At 62.3% G+C, this 21,863-nt stretch overlaps 1 protein-coding gene across 12 annotated transcripts in view; it reads left to right on the top strand.

Annotated features, from left to right (window-relative positions):
• Positions 1–21,863, top strand: part of NRXN2 (neurexin 2) — a 99,437-nt gene that overhangs the window by 49,650 nt on the left and 27,924 nt on the right. For 5 of the 12 annotated variants that reach the window (XM_047879277.1, XM_047879278.1, XM_047879271.1 and 2 more), the window contains 7 exons: positions 2,672–2,698; positions 4,278–4,397; positions 4,765–5,146; positions 5,741–5,931; positions 7,554–7,727; positions 8,122–8,241; positions 21,484–21,665. In XM_047879277.1, coding sequence (XP_047735233.1) covers positions 2,672–2,698; positions 4,278–4,397; positions 4,765–5,146; positions 5,741–5,931; positions 7,554–7,727; positions 8,122–8,241; positions 21,484–21,665 — 1,196 coding nt within the window. Of the gene's footprint in view, positions 1–2,671; positions 2,699–4,277; positions 4,398–4,764; positions 5,147–5,740; positions 5,932–7,553; positions 7,728–8,121; positions 8,242–13,941; positions 14,189–21,483; positions 21,666–21,863 lie in introns of those variants that run through there. The other 7 variants (XM_047879283.1, XM_047879272.1, XM_047879276.1 and 4 more) reach the window with 5 other exon arrangements.

Below are 21,863 nucleotides of genomic sequence, written 5' to 3' on the forward strand. Positions count from 1 at the left end.
TCCTCCATCGCTGCTCAGATGCCATTCATGTCAGGAGCTCCCCACCTCTTACGGCCATTCTAATCACTGGGTCATTCTTCCTTAGCGTCAACTTCTGAAATTCCCTCTTGTGGACCTAGTTCTGCCCTCTCAAGGCCATACAGAGTAAGCCTAACTCTTGTTCGTGTAAGCCGGGCTGAAAACACATTATGTTCCAAGGTCCATCAATCCCTGAGGCCATGGAAGGGTGTTTGGTTCCCACCTGGGGCTCTCAGTAGTTCACAGGCACCTTCCATAGGCTGGGCAGCCGGGGAGATTGCTCTGAACAAGAACTGCATACTGTCACTCTGTGATGTCACTTCTGAGATGAGCCTCTGGCCCATGGGCTCCTGAGGCTCCTTGCATGGGAGACTTGGACCCACCGTCTCCAAACTGTGGAGCCTGAGTGGGGCAGGGGATCAGGTGGGGGTATGGGATGGGAAGCCTGGCTTCTTCACTCTGGGTTCCTTCACATGCCGGTGACCTCTTCCCACCTGTTTGTTTCCCTACACACTCATACCCCCATCCTGGTCTCTGTGGTCAGCCAGGACTTTGGTGAGTCTGTGCAGACCTGTCACTTCTGTTCATTTCCTGCACGGGTCACTAGCTAATGCGGCCTGAGCTGGGCTCTGGGCAGGTGTGTGCACGAAGGTGGGTGCTTCTCATCGCTCCCACTTTCTGCTTGCCTCTGGGGTGGTGCCGGCCCCCTCCTGGGGTGCCCATCCTCACGGGGTGTCGGCTCTCCTCCAACCCCACTGCAGTGGGGCTTCTGAGGGTGGAGTCACTGCAGAGGGTGGGGACTTGGAGCTGACACCTCTTCTCTGGACAGATGGACCCCCCATTCCTGGCGCCCCCCTCCCCCCCCCCCCCCCCCCCCGCTAGGGAAGGGAAGAACTGAGCTTTTCCCAATAGGGGATCGGCCTATCCTTCCAGCCCCTTTTTTCTTTTTTGGACCCTTCATTGGTGAAGACTCTGCTGGCCCAAAGAGAGCCCCCGTGACCTGACTCCAGGCCTGGCACCCTCCCGCCCTCCCACCCTGACATTCCCCTCCCCATCCCCCATCTAGCTTCTGCTTCCCTCTGCTCCCCCTTCCTTCCTCTTTTCTCTCTGCACCCTCTTGACCTCCTTCCTCTCACTGTCCCTCTGACTTCCCCCTTGAACCTGCTCCGTTGCCTTCCCCTGCTGCTGCTTCCCTCCTCTGGTGCCAGGCTGTGGCTCAGGGTCCCGGCTGCTCCCCCCACTCTTCTGCTGCGGTTGACGACGCGTGTGGAGCTCAGCCGTACTGCCCGAGGGGCCCATGCCCCCAGAGCCACAGGGGAGCCTGTTTACCTCCACTGCAGGAACCTTCAGGGGCCCAAGGGATGCCAGATGCCCCCAGCCGCCTTTGTGTCCTGGGCCTAGGGGTGCAGGCAGAGCCTGTTTTGGGAGGAGCCATAGGATGCCAGGATATTCCCAGAAAGACAAGGGGCCGGCCCACTGAACACCTCTTTCTTGCTCTGGGCTCACAAGGCGAAAAGATGAAACTCAGAGAAAAGAGATTTGCCCACAGCCACACAATGAGATTGGGACCCAGCTCCTCTGCCTCCGGGTGCAGGACGTTCTGCAGCCCCAGCTCATCTGGGTCTGGTGGCATGGTGCAGGTGTCCCAAGGGCCCTAGGCCCCAATTTCATAGGACCCTAGTGCTCTGTTCCCCTTGCGAGGCCGGCCAACTGACATGCTGTGGGTCGTGTGTCCCATCAGAGGGATGGCCCAAGGCTCCGGAGCCCTGGGCTACAGTTCTATGTAGACGGTGTGCTTTCTGACCATGTGGGGCCGCCTGACCCTGGAGTCATAGGACAGCCATGCGGAGGCTGGGGCAGACTTTGCCTGTGGTGCCTGTTCGCCTCTGACTTGCTGGGTGTCCTCTGAAATCATACTTTGGGGGCCTCACGAGCCCCATCTGTGAGGCCTTGGCCCCTCCCTGAGAAAACAGATGGATTCTAGTTCCTCTTCAGGGTGAAAGATCGCCCTGTTCCCTAGTGGCAGCCTGGCATCCTCCATCAGGAAGGGTAGAAGGAAGGTTCCTGTAGGGGGTGGTGCTGGCCCCCTGGGACTTTGGGAGATGTGTGGCCACGGGTAGGGAGCCCTGGGGCAGACCCCTCCGTTTGGCTCAGAGCCCAGGGGGGCATGGGGAGTGATGTGTCACAACTTGGGCTCTGAGCGGGGAGTCGTCCCAGAGCAGGGGATGCGGGGAATCTGGCCCTCCCCACCCATCTCCCTCCGAGAGATGTGGAGATGTGGGGTTGGTCAAGCCCTCAGCCCCACAAGGATCCCCTGTACGACTGGGATTCCCAAGGTGCCATCTCCCTCAGACGTGAGAGGCCCCGGGCCCTTCTAAGACGGGAGGCGGCAAGCCCTCTTCCCATCACCTGATTGCCCTGCCTCCCAGTTCTGGGGAGGGTTGGAGCCCTCTTGGGGGCAGGAGGGACAGGGGTCCAACCGAGGAAGGGGAGAGGGCACCTGGGCACGCGTGGTCCCCGGAAAGTGGTCCTGGGGGGGAACCCCCGCCCGCAGACACCCCTCCCTGTGAAGGATGTAAAAAAAAAGAAAACAAAAAACTTGTTCTGCCTTTTTGTCTCCCCTCCCCCTCTGCCCGCCCCACGGCCCCCCCAGACTGCCTGCGCGTCGGCTGCGCACCCAGTAAGTGGCTTCCCTCTTCTTCTGCCGAGCCCCCAGGGGCCTGGGATGCTGGACACTGGGATCTGGGGAGGGAGAGTGGGGGGGGTGAAGAGAGCCTTCCTCGCTGGCTTGTGTGGGGGTTGGGCAGTGGGGGTGGTGGGAGGGGAGCAGGCATGAGGGCGGGTGGGGTGGTGTGGCTGTGGAGGGCAGAACGGGCCAAGCCAAGGTGAACCAAGAGGCGTTGGTGGAGGGCCCTGGGTCAGCATGCTCACTGAGAAAAGGAAGGCCAGGGAGCCTTGTCATCTCAAGTCCCTGGGAGGGTGGGGCAAAGACTCGGGTGCACCTATGGCAGGAGGACCCCCCCTCCCTGTGGCCGGAAGAAGCCGAAGAGCCGGGATATTCCGCTGCATCTCCAGAGGCGGCCACAAGGGGGCGGGCGAGGCACGCAGGAAAGAAGAGGAGGGTGGGGAGCAGGGTCAGGGGTTCGAGGTTCAACGTTCAGCCCTCCACAGCTCCTGTGTTGCGGGGGGGGGGGGGGAGGGGGGGCGGGGCGCTGAGTTCCTGTCACGCCGGGGCGCATTCAGAAGGGACAGTGAGTCTCTCAGCTGGGGGTGAGGAGGAGAGCAGGTGTGGCCACCTCCGAGCATCCCAGGGTGCTGGGCTCAGTGCGGTCTCGGAGAGAGTGTTTCTGCATGGCGTGCCCTGGTGTCGTGCGAGAGAGCACAGGAACCCGGCAGACACCGGCAGAGGGGGCCGTGTGCGCCCAGCGTGTCCCTCTGTGTGTTTGGTACCTGTGGGCGCGTGCGTGTTGAGCCCCGGCCCCGCTGGCGGGAGCCCTGGGAGTGCCGCAAAGTCGAGCATCCTTCTAAAGAAGAAGAGGTTTTGGTTTAGACCTGGAATCAGAGAATCCCGGCCTCGAATAAAGGGTCATAATTCCTAAGAAGCGTTCCCCTCTCTGGCCAGGTCGGTTGTGCTGTGTGTGTGGTCGCATGTCCGGGTGCGTGGAGTTAACCAGAGGCGTACAGAAAGGTCACACCGGGTCCCTCTGTAGGCGGCGGGGGGTGGGGGGGGGTGGGGCGGGGGGAGCTGTGTGTCTGCGTGAGGGTGTCACCGCCAGCAGCAAAGCCGCGGGCGCGCGCTCACATGTGCCGCACGGGGGTGGTCTGGGAGTTTGAAAAGGACAGGCCTCTGCCTCGATGCTGAGAATTTCACTGCTGGCTACACACACTGGCACTGACGCTCCTGAGAAGACTCGGGAAGAAAACGCTGGTTGTAGGTACGGGGCGGCTGTGTGCAGGGCCTCAGGGCACAACTCCAGAGGCACCGTTCGCATCCAATTCTGTTCCAGGGACGGCCTTGGGAGTTGCGCAAAGAGGCAGTGGGTGTTGTCTGGATTTCTGACTGGGTGTGGAAAGCCTGGGTGAGCGTGTGTCCCCGCGTGTGGGGGGTGGGGGTGCGTGTGGCACAGCTGGCCGCGTGCCTTAGGCCGTAGGTGTGCAGCTGTGCGTGTGGGGGGGAGACTCTGTGCGCCTGGGCTGGGACCGGGAGCCACAGGCGAGCGGGCCGGAACGCCGCGCTCACTCCCCCCTTGGTGCCGCAGGTAAAGGCCCTGAGACGCTCTTTGCGGGACACAAGCTCAATGACAACGAGTGGCACACGGTGAGGGTGGTGCGGCGTGGCAAGAGCCTGCAGCTGTCTGTGGACAACGTCACCGTGGAGGGTGAGCACGCTGAGCCCAGCGGGGTGGATACGCCTCCGGGGACCTGTGGACGGCCCTGTTCTTCTCGGTGACAACCGCCTGGCTTCCCTTCCTCGGGCAGCATTCTGGCAACCCCCCCGCTGCCGTTTCTCCCCGAGGGGTGGCATGTCACGGGGGGGGGGCCCGGACGCCGTTGTCCCCGGTGCCCGTCAGCCCTGGGCCGGCAAAGCGTGCGGCCGCCGGCACCCCCACCGAGGGTGTCTGCCGATGTCTCTCCGGTGTGGCCCTCGTGTGGAGGGGAGGCTCCTGGCACCCCGGGGCCCAGCCCCAGAACCCGCCCCCCCCCCCCCAGCCTGCCCCCCTCATCTCTGTCTCCGGTCCCGAGCAGGACAGATGGCGGGAGCCCACACGCGGCTAGAGTTCCACAACATTGAGACGGGCATCATGACGGAGCGGCGTTTCATCTCCGTGGTGCCCTCCAACTTCATCGGGCACCTGAGCGGGCTGGTGTTCAACGGCCAGCCCTACATGGACCAGTGCAAGGACGGTGACATCACCTACTGCGAGCTCAACGCCCGCTTCGGCCTGCGGGCCATCGTGGCCGATCCTGTCACCTTCAAGAGTCGCAGCAGCTACCTGGCGCTCGCCACGCTCCAAGCCTACGCTTCCATGCACCTCTTCTTCCAGTTCAAGACCACGGCCCCCGATGGGCTCCTCCTGTTCAACTCGGGCAACGGCAATGACTTCATTGTCATCGAGCTGGTCAAGGGGTGAGCTGCCGCGCCCTGCGCCGCCGGCAAGGAAGGGGTCCCCTTCCCCTGCTGACCGAGATATGGCCCCCGCCACTGGCTGAGCTATCCAGTCCCCTCAGACCACAGCTCGAGGTTCAGGTCCCCAGCCCCCCGCCAAGATGGAAGAGTGGCACCCCCTTTTCCAACCCGGTGACTCCCCGGTTCCGTTCTTGCCTCTCACTGTCCTGGCTCAGGCGGGTCCTTTCTGCAGGCGGGAGGCAGGGCCCTGTCCCTATGGCCTCTCTTGCCTGAGGGGACCCCACCCTAGAGCAGCTGTGCCCTGCCCCCAGGGGCCCCTGCTGTCCCCACAAACCTCTCCCCCAACCAGCTCCTCGTCTGAGCCTGTCACAGGAGCCGGCTCCTCTGTGGCCCTCTGTCCCCACGTTGTCCCCATGATGGGACTTCACACCACAGTCCTCTTGTACTGGGCTGGGTCCCTCCACCGTGGGCTCTCCCCCTCTATCCCCTCCTCCTGCGGCACGCAGGACCCCTGCAAGCCGTAGCTCCTCCTCACCCTGCCCTCCCAGTATTGCCTCCGCCTTGACCCAGTGTCTCCTCCCTACCGCGGGGCAGGTACATCCACTACGTGTTTGACCTGGGGAATGGCCCGTCCTTGATGAAGGGGAACTCAGACAAGCCAGTCAATGACAACCAGTGGCACAACGTGGTGGTGTCCAGGGACCCAGGCAACGTGCACACGCTCAAGATCGACTCCCGCACGGTCACGCAGCACTCCAATGGCGCCCGAAACCTCGATCTCAAAGGTGGGGCCTGGGGCCTGTGGAGAAGGCCTGGCCCTGACCCAGATGCCCCCTTGGCCCCAGCAAGACCCTCCCTCCCCCACACCGGCTGGCGTGCTCTTTCACTCACGTGATTCTCCCTCTCCCCTCCTGGCCACGGTTTCCAACTCCTTCCTGTTCTTTTCTGTGTCCAGCCTGACGTTTTCCTGTCAAAGTTCTGTTCAGCTCTCCCGTGAGGCTGCCCTCAACACTGAAAGCCCGGCCGTGGGATGTGTCTCACGGGGAGCTTGGTGGCCTCACTCTAGAGCTAGGGGTGGGCAGTCCAGGGCTTCTGAAGACCTCTTGGTTGCCCAAGATTGAGAGGCCTGCCTTGGCTGAGGGCTGGAAAGAGAATGGGGAGCATAGTGTCCTGGCAGATAGCTCCCCCCGAGTGGGTGGGAGGGGACAGTTGATAAGGGGAGGGGGGGTTAGCCGCTGCGGGGTCCCTGCATGCGGCCTGTCCTATACACTGGGCATCGACTAGGCTCTGTCTGGGCACTCTTCTGGACCCAGGCTTCCCTGGGAGGCTCGGTGTCACATCAGGGTCACACAATCCCCAGGGGCCCCTAGGTAGCTATTGAAGTGGTCATTGGCTGCCCCCGGAAGGGGTGCTGGAGAGAACAGGGAAGAAGGAGGAATCTAGAGTCAAGGCCTTGGGACAAGAGCAAAGATGAGGCCTGCAGCTTCTCCAGAACCCTCTGGGGCAACACGAGCGACCTTCTTCATCTGCCCCAAGCAGCCCTCAGCCCCATGGAGACCCCTGCGTGGTCCGTGTGACTCACATCGTCTGGGGTCTGGGAGGGTCCTCAGAGACCAGTGAAGTCACCCCCCCCCTTGAGAAGGAGGAAATGGGAGAAAACGGGAGGCTAGAAGGCTTGCCTGAGGTCCCCAAGTGAGCTGGAGGCAGAGTGGAACCCAGTCAGGTGCCGGCCAGATCTTTCGGCTTAGTGCTGCCAATTCTCCCAGCTTCCAGAAGGGGGTAGCATGTCACAGATTATCCCAAGCGCTGGCAGACCCAAGGGTGGTCTGGGTTAGTCTTGTGTTGCATCGAGCCAGTGGCCAAGACCCCGTCTCGCTGAAGCTTGCGCCCTGGGCCGGCCAAGTCTTCCGGGGAGTTGGGCGCGATATGGCCAGGGCAGTGATGCGTGGGATCGGATGTCCCCAAGGAGAACTTCCTGGAGTCACCCAGAGTCCCCGGCCCAGCCCTAATTGTTGGGGAAAGGGAGCTGGGTTAGAGCACTCAGGAGAGAGAGGCCTGAGGGAGCTCAGGGAATAGGGGGAAGGGAGAGGGTGGGGGCGGCGCAGACAGGCCCTCACGTCTCTGAAAGGCCCTGATTACAGGCCGGAACTGGAATCAGCTGTGTGGGAGAGAGCATGGAGCCCGGTCTCCCAGCTGCTCCCCATCCCCCAAGCACCCCACCCTGGGCATCTGGGCTTCTCGGGGAGGGGAGCAGACAGATGGCAGAGTGGAGAAGGAAGAAGGAAGGGGGGGGTCGTGGGATCTCTCTACGGAAGCCCGAGTCTGGGACGACCTGGCAAGCAGATGCTGGTATCCTGGGAGGGGAATGGGGACCGGGATTCAGGTTTTGACCCCTCTCCCTTTACAGGGGAGTTGTACATTGGTGGTCTGAGCAAGAACATGTTCAGCAACCTGCCCAAGCTGGTGGCCTCCCGGGATGGCTTTCAGGGCTGCCTGGCCTCGGTGGACCTCAACGGACGCCTCCCAGACCTCATCGCCGACGCCCTGCACCGCATCGGGCAGGTGGAGAGGGGCTGTGACGGTGAGTGGCGGGTGCAGGAGTTGGGGGCGACTCTGCGGGCCGCAGGAGGGCCGGCCGCAGGGCTTCGCTGGGGCAGCACAGTGGCCTTGCTTCTCAGGCCTCGTGGGAGCCTGTCCCCACAGCCCTGGGGTAGGGGTGCCGGGGGTGAAGGGTCACTCACTTTTCCTGTTGCCTCTCACCCTGGCCCCTTATCGCAGTTCAAAGCCAAGCCCAGCCGTCCCTGAGCACCCCTCCCCACCCGTGGCCACCCCCCCATGCCCTTGTCGGTTTTTGGCCCTTTGGTCCTGGCAGGACTGAGGGTGGGGCCTCTCACGGGCTCTGAAGCTTCCACGCCTCCTGGGGAGGGAGGGGGCTTGGCTGAGTGGGGGGTGTTCCTTCCTCCCGCCTCTTCCAGGCCCCAGCACCACCTGCACCGAAGAGTCCTGTGCCAACCAGGGTGTCTGCTTGCAGCAGTGGGATGGCTTCACCTGTGACTGCACCATGACTTCCTACGGAGGCCCTGTCTGCAATGACCGTGAGTTCCCGGGGGGATCTGGCCCCTTCCCAGCCATAGGGACTGCCGGGGAGGAGAGAGGGTCTCTGAGAGCCGTGCTGCTTGCTTCCTTCTTATCCCTTCTTGTCCTGAGAGCACGGGGCGGGGGGGGGGGGGGGGGGGGGAGGGGGGGGGGAGGGGAGCTGCTGGCTGCTGTCCACCCTCCACCCCTTGGAGTCTTTCCTTTGGGGCCTGGGCGGGATTGCTGCTGCCTGAGCCCCTGGGGCAATCTGCTGATAAGACGGCCTCCTCCCTTTGCTCGGAGCTGGCTGGACGCTGCCCCCTTCACCTGTACCCAAAGATGTCAGCCTCTGTTGCTCTCCCTGTGAGATTTTGGTGATGGTCTTAACAGGTTTGACTTACCTGCTATAGCTCAGGACAGGGGGCAGGCGTCGACCTGCACCCCCTTTCCTCCGGTGCCCTCGGGAGAGTGCAGCGGAAGTCTCGAATTTCCTGCCCAGAGTCGGCCCGCTCCCAAGGGGGCAGGCTCAGGAGATTCCCAGGAGGCCAGGCCGCTGGACAGCTGGCTTCCCTAGACAGCAGTCAGGCTGTTCCCGACTCCCCCCGCCCCCCGCCAAGGATCTCAGCTGTAGGTGGTCCCCTTGGAGCCACAAGGACACTCCTTAGCGTCCTTGCCTCGTTCTTCTCCCTGTCTGGGCATCTGTCTGCCAACTTGCATATTGTCTGAGGCCCCTCCCTAGAGAGGGCACTGTCAGCGGCAGTTTCTGGTACCCTGGCTTGGTGGCCAGCAGTGGGTTAGGGCTTGGCAGAGGGAGGGCAGCTGGGGCAGGAAGTGGAGAGAGGGTGACTCCTATCTGAGGGGGGCTGCGGAGTTTCTCTCGGACGACTGGCCTGCGGGCAGCAGCGAGGAAGAGGGCAGTCTTCTCAGGCATCACCTGAATGGTCTTCCTTCGGGGTAGCCCTGTGGAGAGACCAGGGGTGTGGCCAGTCAGCTGCCTGGGAAAAGACACACACACACACACACACACACACACACACACACACACACACCACTCAGGACTGGGCTTTTTCATTTTACAAACATGGGGACCGAGGCCTGGAGGGGTCAGTGGATTTCTGGGGGTAGTTAATCGCAGATGTGGGCTAAGAACTGGGGTCGGTGCCTTTGCTTCCCTGCCATGTCTTGGAGCCGTAGTCATCCGGGCACGAGTCCTGAGTTTCTTACGGGATCCACCTACAAGTTCCAGGGACTGGGTTCTTGGGCAGATCTTGGTTCTTCCTTCTCCGTGGGAAGCATGTCCTGCCCTCTTCCTCAGCACTGTTGGGGGGCTCTGAGGCCTGGCCCAGGCTTGAGGATCTCCGCTTCCTGTTCCCATCCTGTCTTCAGGGTTTTCCTCGTCTGACCTGCTCCTCTCTGGTCCTCCCAAAGCCCCCAGACGATGTCCCCCAGGGCTCAGGGACACTGGAGCCCTGGCTCCCCAGGGAAGAAAGACAGGGCGGGGCCTCTTTCTATCCAGCTCACTCACTGTGCACAGATCTGGAGACGGTGGTAACTTTGATGCGTAACAGTAATAATCCCCACTGGTTGTTTAGCGTTTGGCAGTTCACAAAGCTCTTTTAATTTATTCCTCAGTGAAGGCAGTGGGCTGGAGACCGACCGTCCTGTTTAACTGATGGGGAAACCGAGGCCACTTGCGTGCCCTAAATTCTCGGGTGCTGGGGGGATAGAGTGCGGCTGGAACCTGGGAGCTCCTGACTCCATTACCTCCTGCTGCTCATTTAGTCCCGGGTGGTGGTGCTGAAAGTGGGCATTTCTTTTTTTTTTTTTTAATTTTTTTAATGTTTATTTATTTTTGAGAGAGAGAGAGAGAGACAGACAGAGACAAAGTCAGAGTGTGAATGGGGGGGAGGGTGGGGGAAGGCAGAGAGAGAGGGAGACACAGAATCGGAAGCAGGCTCCAGGCTCCGAGCTGTCCGCACAGAGCCCGACGCGGGGCTCGAACTCACGGACCGCGAGATCGTGACCTGAGCCGGAGTCGGATGCTCAACCGACTGAGCCCCCCAGGCGCCCCTAATAGTGGGCATTTCTTGCCTGGGATGCAAAGGATCAAGGTCAAGAAGTACTGCTGCCCACTGTCACTACTACACTGGCACACACCGGAGCCTTCTGGAAGCGGGCATAGAGATTGTTGGGAATTTAGGGAGTTATGTCATCTTTCAGCGAGGGTGGGAAGAGAGGCTGGGACAGCTTCTTCAGGTTCCAGGAAGGCGGGAGGCAGGGAGACTCGGGGCTGGGGAGCAGGGCATATCTTGGGAAGAATCCCCGTCCCCGAGCACTGGTCTGTGTCTGGTGGCAGGCCTGAGCAGAGCCGTGGAGGTCAAGACAAGGTGGGTGCAACCTGGCAGCTGCTGGGATTCTGCCTGCTGCTTCCCCCGATACCGGCCCTGGGGGACCTTCTGAGATCTCTGCCCCGGAAGGGCAGGGCAGGAGCCTGGGGCTGGGGGCTGTGCCATTACTTCCCAAACCGTAATTCCCTCTTCTCTTGGGATCGTGCCTCCTAATTCTCCACGTTCGGCTCTGTGTCTTGTTCGTGCTGTCCCTCTATGGCTGGTCTTCTTGGGGCCCAGCCGCTGCACAAGGTCAAGCAGGAACCTGGCCGAGAGGCCTGTTCAGTTCACCCTGCCTGAGTGTGAAGGCCCTGGGAACAGCACGGGGCATGAAGGGGCCCAGAGCCAGAAGAGAGGGAGGAGGGTGGGAATGGCCAGGGTGTCCTCAGAGCGTTGGGGTTGTCTGGTGGGGGAGAGACTGGGGTGGGGAGACGTCTGACCTTCATTCAGGACAACCTTTCCCAGCTTGTGGCCTCAGTTTCTCCGTCTGTAACATGGGGTGCAGGACCTCTGTGTCCCTTTAAAGTTCAGTAGTCTGCTCTGGGAAGGCAGGAGAGATCAGAGGAGAGAACCCATCTCTGCCATGAGAGAGAGGAAAGTGGGGGAGAGAATGGAGGGGAAGCTAGAAGGAGGGACACTGCTTGACATGGGGCTGAAATTCCAGGGCCGGGGTTTGGGACCCAGGCGCTCCCATCAGGCCTGCTCAGGGTTCTGTCTTCCAGAACCCCCCTCTCCCAGGATATCAGCTCTTCCCCATGCCTGCCCTCCTCTTCTCATCTCTCCACTTGCTCTGTTCATCTCCGCAGGCTCTATTGATGTCTTGCACACCTCTCCCTCTCCTCTTTTACCCTCCGTCTCCCCCCCTGGCTCCCCAACGTCACCCCCTCCAACTCTCTCCACTTCCCACTCACTGATATTGATTGGCCTCCAGGCGGTTTCCCTTCCTCTCCTCTCACCGCCACCGGCTCCTCCCTCCTTCCCTCTGGGACCATAAATTTTCTGCCTGCTCAGAGCTGTGTCAGTCTCTATTCCAGAGCCTGGGGCACAAGGATGGGATGGAGAGGGCAGGCGGACAAGGCTTCAGGGGGCCCCAGCCCCGCTTTGCAGGCTGCAGTGTCTCCTTCCTCACGGAGCCATGTTCCACCTCGAAGCCTTCCTTCTCTTCTGGGGACCCCTTTCTTCACTTCTGAAGGGCCAGGGGCCAAATGGGGCCACGTCCTCCCACAAGGTTGGGGAGGTGACCTGGGCAACAGGGGAGCTGTCCTGGGTGCTGACTGCATTCAGGCGTTCCCGTCGGGCTCACCGTGCTGGAAGATGAAATTCAGAATCAATTAGCAGGAGCCAGCCCTCTCCTGCCTGTGTGCCCCCATTCCCTGTCCCCTTTCTCACATCACCTCCCCTTTCCTTTTGCCCTTTCTTCACCACCCCTCCTCACTCTACTACCCTGTTTCTTTGGCTCCTTCCAGGTCCCTCTCCACCTCCCTCCCTCTTCCTCTTTCTTGACCCTCTGCCCCCCACCCCCACCCCTTCCCTGGTTCGAGGAGATCATCGTCTCACTGAACCCAGATTGATGTGGGTGCAGAGGTCACATCCAGATGAAGGGACGGGAGTCTCTCTGCACTTACCTCTTGGGCTATGACAGGTGCTTCCCAGAGGTCCCCAAAACTCTGCGGTGGGGAGTGGGGGGAGGCAGATCCCAGTGGAGGGGCACCTAGAAGTGGCTTCCTCGGCCGAACCTAAGTGACCCAGGAAGGGTTTTGTCCTAAGTGGGACACTCAGTGGACAGGTGTCCTGAAAACTCCGTGGAGGGAGAGGTTGAGGCCAGGGGAGGGGGAGATCGGAGGCGTCCAGCGAGGGTGTGCTGGGTAGGGGAGCACCCTTTTGGGAAGGTAGTGAGAAGACTGTACGTGTGTGACGTGTCTTCCCCTTGAGTACCTGTGAGGCTCTGGGTCATTGTTTTTGGAGGGTGAGCTGGGAGGAGGTGTCTGTGTGTATGTTGGCTGTTCATCGCTTGTGGCCGAACACGTATGTGTGCGCGCATGTGTGCCTCTGTGCATGTGCACACCTCCTGCCCCTCCCCCGCGCCGAGTGTGAGTCCGTGCGCCAGTGTCTATGAGCACATGTATGCATGTATGTGTCTGAGCCTGTGTGTGTGCCTGCGCGCTCACTGGTGCCTGTATGGGCACGTGGGTGTCTCCATACCCGTCCACATCCTAGCGTGCACGTGTGTTCCGAGGGGTGCGTGCAGAGGTGGCCGTGGCCACATCTCTGCGCGCTGGACCAGAGAGGGCACCACTGGGGTTCGTCCAGGTGCGGGGGAAGGGAAGGCGGAGGAAGAGAGCTGCCTCTCTTGCTAGCCTCAGTCCTGTTCAATTATTCAGCAGGGCCCCTTCTCTGGAGCGGGCGGGAGGGGAGCGCGCGCGCCCGGGCGCGGGGGAGGGGCGGGGCGGGGCGCGCGCAGAGGAGAGGCGAGCGCCAGGCGGGCTAGCCAGGTGCCGTGCGGCGGAGCTGCCCAGCGCCGCCCGCAGATCGGGAGCCGCTCGGGTCCCTCTGCCCTGCCCCCTCCTCCTCCCGCGCTCCCTCTCCCCTCCCCTCTCCGCTCCTCTCCTCTCCTCCCTCCCTCTCCCTTCCAGCCCTCAGCCTCTGCAGCAACACTCCGCTGCCTCCATCTCTCCACCGGAATCTCGCAGGCTCGCGCCTTTCCTCTGCTCAGTCCCGCTCCCCTCCTCTCCTCTCCCCTCCTCTCCCTTCATTCCCCCCCTCACCCGGATTTGCTTCCCTCCTCCCTTTTCCCGCCCCCCCCCCCCCGGCCGCTCCCTCCTTTCCCCCCCGGCCTCCGTCGGGCGGCAGCGGCAGCAGCGGCGCGGCCGGCCCTAGTCTCCGTCACTCTCCCGCTTCTCCCCTCCAGCCTCCCCCCTCCCCCGGCTCGGTTTTTCCGCAGGATTTCCCCCGCTCTCCCATCCCTGCTTGGCCCCCGCGCCTCCCCTACCTCTCCACCCGGCACCATGCCCCCTCCCCCGGGCGCTCCCCCGGGTTTCTGACGGCCCTCTGCGCCGCTCCGACCCCGCCGGGATGCGGGCAGACCCCTAGCTCCTCGAGATGGACCCAGGCGTCCTGGACCTTGGCGTCGCCGCTCCGCGGACCTCGGATTCCCCGGCGGGATCCAGTTGATTTCGTTGGCTCCGGACCGAGGCTTGGGCTCTGGTTTTCCTTCTCTTCACCCCTACCCCCCCCTCCCGGGGCTCGGAGCCGGAGGGGGGCTTCGCGGGGCTGCGCAGCCCCGCGTCCCCGCCCCCGGCCATGGGGCTGTGAGGCGGCCGCCCCCGGGCCGAAATGCCCCCCGGGGGGAGCGGGCCGGGGGGGTGCCCGCGCCGCCCCCCCGCCCTGGCCGGGCCCCCGACGCCGCCGCCGCCACCTCTGCTGCCGCTCCTGCTGCTGCCGCTACTGCTGGGGGCGGCCGAGGGGGCCCGGGTCTCCTCCAGCCTCAGCACCACCCACCACGTCCACCACTTCCACAGCAAGCACGGCACCGTGCCCATCGCCATCAACCGCATGCCCTTCCTCACCCGCGGCGGGCACGGTAAGTGGCGCTCTGCCGTGGCCGACCCCCCCCACCCCCGTCCACCCTCCCCGGGCCTCCCGTGCGCGCGGCCCCGGCCCCGCGGGCCGCACCCCAGCTTGTGCGCGCCGAGGCCCGGCCCCTCCGCTTTGCGGGCCCGCGTTCCCTCACCTACCATCTCCGGCTCCCAGCTCCTCCTCGGCCCCACCCTGGCCTCTCCATCACCCCCTGCATCGGCCTCAGCTTGGCCGTCATCGCTCATTTCTTGCCTCACCTTCACCTCCTTCTCCCCATCTCGGTCTGTCAACCCCTTCCTGTTTCCGCTCCCATCACCTCCCCATCTCTGTGCCTTCATCCTGGGTCCAGCTCGCCCCCTACCCTGCCCTCTCCTCCACCTCTGCCCCTCACCGTTTCTCCAGCCGGCTCACCTCCACCTCTGCCCCTCCCTACCTTGCCACTGCTCTTCCGGCATCCCTGGGCCTAGTTTCTCATCTTTGTCCCCCCGGCTGTGCTCCCCTCCGCCCCATCTGTCATCTCTGCCTCTGACGTGTCCCGTCTCTTCCTCTCCCACCTCTCCCATGTCCGCCTCTATTTCACCTCTGTCCCCCCCCCCACCCCGTTTCCCCTCTGACTGGCCTTCCATCACCCCTCAAACAGTCAGCTCCCTCCCCTGCCCCAGCCCTCTCCGGGCCTCATCTCTCCTTTGCAACCCCTCTGCACCTCTGCCCTACCTGCACCTCTGACCCCCAGCGTCTCTCACCTCTGCAACCTTACTGCTTGGAACTCACACTTCCCCCCCCCTCCCCGCCCCAGGCTCCCTATGATCTCCCAGCCCAATCTCCCCACCTCCCCTCATCCCGGTCACCCCCTCAACCTGGGCCGGTCCTCTGTCACCTTCCACTTCCTGTCACCTCTTATCTCAGCCCCTCATAACCCTTCCATCTCAAAACCGGCTTCATCTTCCCTCTCAGACCTCATCAACTTCCATTTCCAACCTCTATCACTTCTTGTTTCCGCCCTGTATCACCTCCCGCCTCGGCCCCCCATCACTGCATAGCTCCAACCCTCAGGTTCTCTGTGTGCCATTCCTTCCTAACTCCGTACCTGCCGCCTTCCACCTCTGTCCTCCCTGGTCCCCGTGACCCCTCGCTTCTCGTCACCGCACCCCACAACTTCCAGCCTCTGCACTCTCTCCATCACTGACACGTCCTGACACTTCACCCCTCTTTCCCGTGCCGGACCCCATCGCTTCCCAGCTCAGGTCCCTCCTTCCCAGTTCAGATCAGACCTGTCACCTCCCGTCCCGGAGACCCTATCGCTTCCCATTTTAGTCCACACATCACGTCCCTTCCCTGCATACTGGCATCCCTTTCCATAGGGGACCCGTATCCCCTCCATCTGTGTACCTTTCTCCCTCCCACTTCTGCACCTCCCCCCCTCCCATCTCTGCGCCTCCTTCGCCTCCTGCTCCTGTCCCCCCATCACCTCCCACCTCGACTCCCATGGTGTTCTGACATCTCCAAGCTCCCATCACCTTTTATCTGGACTCCCATCGTCTCTCATCACTGTGCTGTCACCAGCTCTCACTCTGTACCCTTGTCACCTCCCATTTCTGTGCGTCCATCACTTTCCATCTCTGCCCACCCATCACCTCTCTTTCTTTTTCACTCCACTCTTGTTCCTCCCTCACCTGCCATGCCTGTGTCTTCGTCGCCTCTCCTCCGCGCCCCTCCCGGTCCACCATTTCTGCGTTCTTCTCTGCCTCCCTCGTTCCACTCCTCCTCCGTCCATCTTTGCTTCCCAACCTTTGCCCCTGTGTCCCGCCCAGTCTTCTCACCCCCTTTCCTACTCTATCTTTTCCTCTTTTTCCGTGCTCTATTCCGTCTTTGTCCACTTCCCAAGAGTGGCCCCTTCCCACCCTCCTCTCTACCGCCTCCCTCTCTCTCCCCCAGTGTACCTCCTCTCGTGTCTTCCTAAGACTGGGGTCCTCTCCACCCAGCTCTCTGCTCGCAGGTCTCTCTCTTCCTCCACTTCCCCAGCCCACACCTTCTCTGGCTCTTAGCCCCCTTTTTTCTCCCCACAAGCTCTTGGGCCCTCTGTGCCCTCGTCCCTCCTCTTCATTGTCCCCTCTGGCTCCCCAGAGGCCCAGTGATTCCTCCCGAAGGGGCCCAGATAGGACGTGATCCTTCTGGGCACTGAGGCGATGTGCAAAGTGGTGAGATGTAGAGGGGAGGCCGGGATGTTGGGGGGGGGGGCAGCGTGCGTGCAGTGAGGAGCAGAGGGCCAGAGGTGAGAGAGGAGGAGGCCCAGGAGAGGCGAGCAGATTGGAAGGAGGGGCCTTCCTAGGAGCTGAGTGGCAGAGGAGGGCTCAGTGAAGGGGCTGGGGTCAGGATGCAAGGAGCTGGGAGACCGGGAGAGAAAATGGAGGAGAGAGCATGGAGGTGGGGGGGGGGGTGGCGCTGCTAGGGAATGTTGGTTTTGGGGTTGCCTCAGAGATGGCCACCCCCTTGCTGTGTGGAGGAGAAAAATAGCCCCAAGAGGGCTAATGGCTGCCCGGTGCCACAGGGCAACCGAGGAGCAGCCGCAGGACACAACTGGAAGGTGGTGGGAACCGGAAGGGAGGGACCCATGGAGGGTTAGGCAGGTGAGAGGAAGGAAGAGGGGCAGAGGGCAGATAGAAGAGTTGGGAGGAGGCCCTCTGGCTGGCCCCACCTCTGTTCACCTTAGTCAAGAGAGGAGGGGAAGGGACAAGTTTCTCTTGGGACCCTGTGCTCGGCTAGAGGAAGAGGCCAACTTGGGAGAGCTTTCTAGACCAAGGGGCATCCTCCCTCTCTGCCCCAACGTCTCCCCCACATCCCCCGGGGTGAGGGAGCCTCTCCTTCTGCACCTGCTTCCCTGTGTCCTTTCTCTGGGCTTCTCCCCGTATTTCTCCTTGCCTTCCTTCCCCCCTCTCCCCCCTTCCCTCCTCCTTTCCTCCCTTCCCTCCATTTGCCTCCACCCCTCAACCCCTCCTGTTGCATAATATCCATATCCACCTGCCAGACACCCATTGACACCCCTGCACCTGATGTCATCTGGGCTTGGGTGGGTGGGTGTGTGTGTGTGGCAGTGGGGGGACCAGTACACCTGGATCCGAAAAATGCCCCGAGGGGGTGACACTCTCCTGGTCCTTGACCCTGATTCTGGTTTCAGAGCCTTTCAGCCCCCGACCTTTGTTTCTACTACTCCCTGAAGCCAGGGATCCATCACTCCAGCTTATAAAGGGGGCCGGCATTTATTTTGATTCTGTGCATGGGTGGGTGAACTTGGGGTCTGTGACTGGATGGTGTGGGGCCCAGAAATGGGCCAGAGCGCTGAGCCCAGGGACTGTGGAGACACCCCCCACTCCCCCACCGCCAGGGTAGTGAAGGTCCATTTACAAAGAGCCAGAATGGGCTATGGGCACCTAGGACCGTGGCTTTTCTGGATTGTGCAGAACGTTTTATCTTCTCATGATTTCGAGATCTACCAGAAGGTTTCTGTCATGGCTTCTGATGCAGCTGGGAGACTGGCAGACGGAGGGGCTGCATATGTAGTTTGAACCACAGGGGCATCACTGCATGGCTGGTTATTCACATGGAATGAGTGTATTGTTTGGGTCTGGGTTAGCTAACCATTATTAATGGTTGTGTGTGTGTGTGTGTGTGTCTTTCTAGAATGCAGGTGTGTGGGAACTATATGGAAGATTCTTGATCGTTTAGTGTCTTACTGGGTCAGTGAATTTCTGCGTCCAGGAGGCCCAGACTATGCGGGGTGTGGACAGAAGGTGCCAGCCCTGGGCTGTTGGCGGTGGGCACCTGGGCCTGTGACATCTTGCTTCTGGCCAGAGGCTCTCTTGTCTTGGGCTTTGGGGCTGTGTGCCCCCCCCCCCCCCTGCCCTGTTGTGCACTATGGCGCTCACTAGCTACATGGGGAGGTCAAAGACAGTGGGTCTGGGCCTCCTAGAGTTAATATTCTGGGCCTTGGCTTAGGCCGCTCTCTTCTCCGGAGCCCTTTCTGGAACCTTTCAGAGGTTCTAGATGTGGTGTGGTGTCCTGGGCTCCTTGTCTCCATGCCTTCCCCTCCAGGGGAGTCTGGTGGCCGGGGGCATACAGGACAGCTTGCAGAGGGGCGGGGGGGGGGTGGTGGGAGAGGCGAGAGTTATCTCCAGGGCTCGGGGTCCGGCTGGGGAGCAACCAGAAGGGACCCGGCAGAGCCCCATCCCCCTGCCTGCCTTCCTCCCCTACCGGGATGGAAGGAGGCTCCCCAGGGTAATTACTGCTGCCTCAGTCCAATAAGCCATTCAACCTCATCGGTCTAAGACGGTGTCTCTCCACCCGATTCCCCCACAGTGTGATAAACGCCCTTAGGCTTTAACAGGCCCGCCCCGCGTAATAAGCCAGCTGCAGCGTCAGAACAGCTGGGTAATAAAGCCCCCGGGGAAGCCGGGCTGAGCGTGGCCTGGGCTGGGGACTGGAAGGCTGTGGGCAGGTGCCCTTTGGCCTTGGGCGTGGGGACGCTGGCCGTCCAGTCCTGCCCTCGCTGCCCGCCCAGGCCTGCCTTTGTGCACTTTTACCACGATGTTTGCTGGCCGCCTCGTGTCTCCTACCGGAGTGTGCCTCTCCACGCTGGGTCTTTGTGTGCGGCAGGGTGTGTCGTCGCCTGGGTGTGGGTGTGGGTGTGGGGTCTGCGGGTGCGTCACTGGGGATGTGTCTGCCGTGGGGCCCGGGGCTGGGGGTGCCGGCCGGGCCCCCGATCCCGGAGGCCTCACTGCCCCGTGGGGCACGGGGCCTGCCCGCTCCTCAGGCCCTGTCTGGGTTCAGGCCGGGTTCTGTCCAAGGTGATGTACTGTCTGGGGTCCTGGGGTGGGGAAGTGAAGAGAGAGGGCCTCCCTTCCCTTAGACCTGGGAGGTTTGGGAACGGGCTCCACACAAATGGGGTTTGGCAGGTGTGAGGGACCAAGAAAACCAATGAGCCCCACTCCCCACATCTACCTGGGGGCCCCCCCGGAGCCCATAGGGTGGAGAGGCAGCGGCCTCTGGTCCGGGAGGCCGGGTCAGGGGGCCGTGTGGAAGAAGGTCAGCAATCTCTGTTCCCCTGGCCCTCCCCACCCCCCAAATTTGGACTAGCAGCTTGTGAGTGGAGGGGGAAGGGAGGACCCTGGGTATGATGGTTGCCATGGAAACAGCCGGTTTTCCAGAGTGCTGCAGTGTTGGGAATGGAGAGACTGTTGCCGGCTGAGAGGCCTGCCCTGCACCCGGCCTTCAGGCCTGGCCCCTTCCGGGCAGGTGACCCGCCTGGGGTGGGGGTGCGGCTCACTGTGTACCCTGCCCCCAGCCAGCCCTCCACCCTGATCCTGGGACTCCCTCCTGACACCGGGGCCTCCAGCCCCCACCCCGTACCGCACCCCCCCCCCCACCAAGTATAAAGGATCCGTGGGTCTGGAGGGGCCAGAGCCAAGCTGCCTCTGTCTGCTGAGGGTGCTCTCCCAGTGACTCGCTGTGGCCAGATGTCAGTTTTTAGACGTCGAGGTGGTTCTTTCCTGCTTGCCCTGCCCTGGGGGCCGGGGTCATCTCTCCTCTCAGGCCAGATCTGGGGAGAGGGAAGGCGCTGATGACCAGCGCTCTGCAAAACAGTTCCTTCTCCCCCAACCCCTGCTGCCTCTCTGGGACCCAGGCAGGAGTCTCCCCTTCTCCCCTCAGCTCTTCCCTGGGCCTGCAGATGGTGTAGACGGTGCCTCCGTCCAAGGCATTCAGGGTCCCTCTCCTTCAGGGGCCTAGGGGCTTCCTGGGGTAGATCCCACTCCTCTGTGATTGCCCAAACTGCACTGGGGCGCCTAGACCCTAAGGTGAGAGACCCCAGGGTGCTTGAGGGGTCTGGCCTTGAAGGGGGTGACCAGCTGGGCTGCCGTCTTGACAGAGTTTGTTCCTCGGAAGTGTCTAGGCCCCAGGCCCTCCTCAAGTCTCCCTCGGGCCTGCCCTCCCTGGCTCCTAGCTCCCTGACCCCACACCCCAACTTCTCCTACCCACAAGGCCCCCCTTTCCTCCCAGCCTACTTCAGGCACGTGCTCTCAGGCCCCACCACCTTTCTCTCTGGATAAGTCTTCCCCTAAACCCCTCTCCCCTCCCCCCCCCCCCAAGAAGTGCTTTGAGAGGAGTCGTTAGTGGCTAATTATTTAATTAAGCATTTTATGAATCTCATCTGCTCTATTTAGGTTCTAAAGAATGCAAGATAGTTCCCTTCCTTCTCTGAAGGCCCCCGGAGTAGAAGTCCTCTAGGCTTCCCAGACAAGGCTCCCTTCCAGGAACCTGGGCGTCCAGCCCCCCACCCCCATCCCAGCCAACGGTCTGCCCCTACCTACCCCTTCCACCCCCCAGGGAGCCCAGTCAGCCGCAGGAGGGAACATGGCAACTAATGGGGTTTATTTTGGGGCTGAGATCGTTAGGGACCTCACACCCGCCCCCGGCAGCCGGATGGAGGAGACTGAGAGGGGAGAGAGGGTGGGGTGGGGGAGGGCAGGGAGAGGGAGCCTTCATCTCTGGCTCCTGTTCTCCCACTTTCTCTCACCTACACCCCTCTCTGTCCCTCTCTGTCCATCTGTCTCTCTGCCTCCTTCCTCCTCTGGCTGTCAGTCTCTAGTCCGTCGTACCCGTCTCCCCATCCCCCAAGGTCTGTCTCTTCTTTGATGGGTAAGGCTCCAGGCACCCCCTCTTTGGGCCCCAGGCAGCCCCCCTTCTAATTGGGAGTGAAAGCAAGGAGTCCTGGACAAACTGGGACCAGGATCTCCAGGGGCTTGGGAGGAGGTGGGGGCAGGCAGTGGAAGGGTGCCAGCCTGTAGGCGATGAGTCAGAGCTGAACACAGCCCCTGCTCCACTCGCCATCGCCTGGGGCTCCTTCTGCCTCAGTGCTTGCTCAGCTTGGCCCCACGGAAGCACACACCTCCGATCTGTCACCTCTGCCAGCCCTGGGAGAAGTTGAGCCGGTCGGGGCCCAGGCCCCCCCGAGGTCGGTCCTGCCTGCCCTCGGTGCGCTTCTCAGTCCCCTTGCAGCCTCTCTCTGGGCTCCCTCTCTGTGCCACTCTCTCTGTCGCCTCTCTGTTTTGCTGTAATTACAGCTAGAATCCTTGATGAGGCAGCTACGTCTGTCTGTGCGCGTGCGCAGGCCCTCCGCCGGGCACCCGCCCGCCAACTGTTCCCTGGGATGGCAGGGCCTGGTGTCCCCGCGCTCTGGTTGCAGCCCCGAGGACCTGCTCGCTTCGCTCTCCTGAAGTCATCTCTCCTTCTCCCTTCTCTCTGCAGCCGGGACCACATACATCTTTGGGAAGGGGGGAGCGCTCATCACCTACACGTGGCCCCCCAATGACCGGCCCAGCACGAGGATGGACCGCCTGGCCGTGGGCTTCAGCACGCACCAGCGGAGTGCTGTGCTGGTGCGGGTGGACAGTGCCTCGGGCCTCGGAGACTATCTGCAGCTGCACATCGTAAGGATCCTGGCCCCTGACCCCGCGCCCCCCCCCCCCGATCCGCTCAGTCCCCTCACCGCCATGGGATCGGCACCTCAAATCCCCCCCTCTCACCCCGATTCCTGGAGGTTCCTCTGCGTGGTTCTGCCCCTGAGACCTAGCCCCTTCCTGTTCTGCACTCCCAGAGCCGCCCTGGCCGGTCTGACGCTCTCCGGC

This window comes from Prionailurus viverrinus, chromosome D1 (genome assembly GCF_022837055.1).
Source record: "Prionailurus viverrinus isolate Anna chromosome D1, UM_Priviv_1.0, whole genome shotgun sequence".
NCBI classification, from domain to species: Eukaryota; Metazoa; Chordata; class Mammalia; order Carnivora; family Felidae; genus Prionailurus; species Prionailurus viverrinus.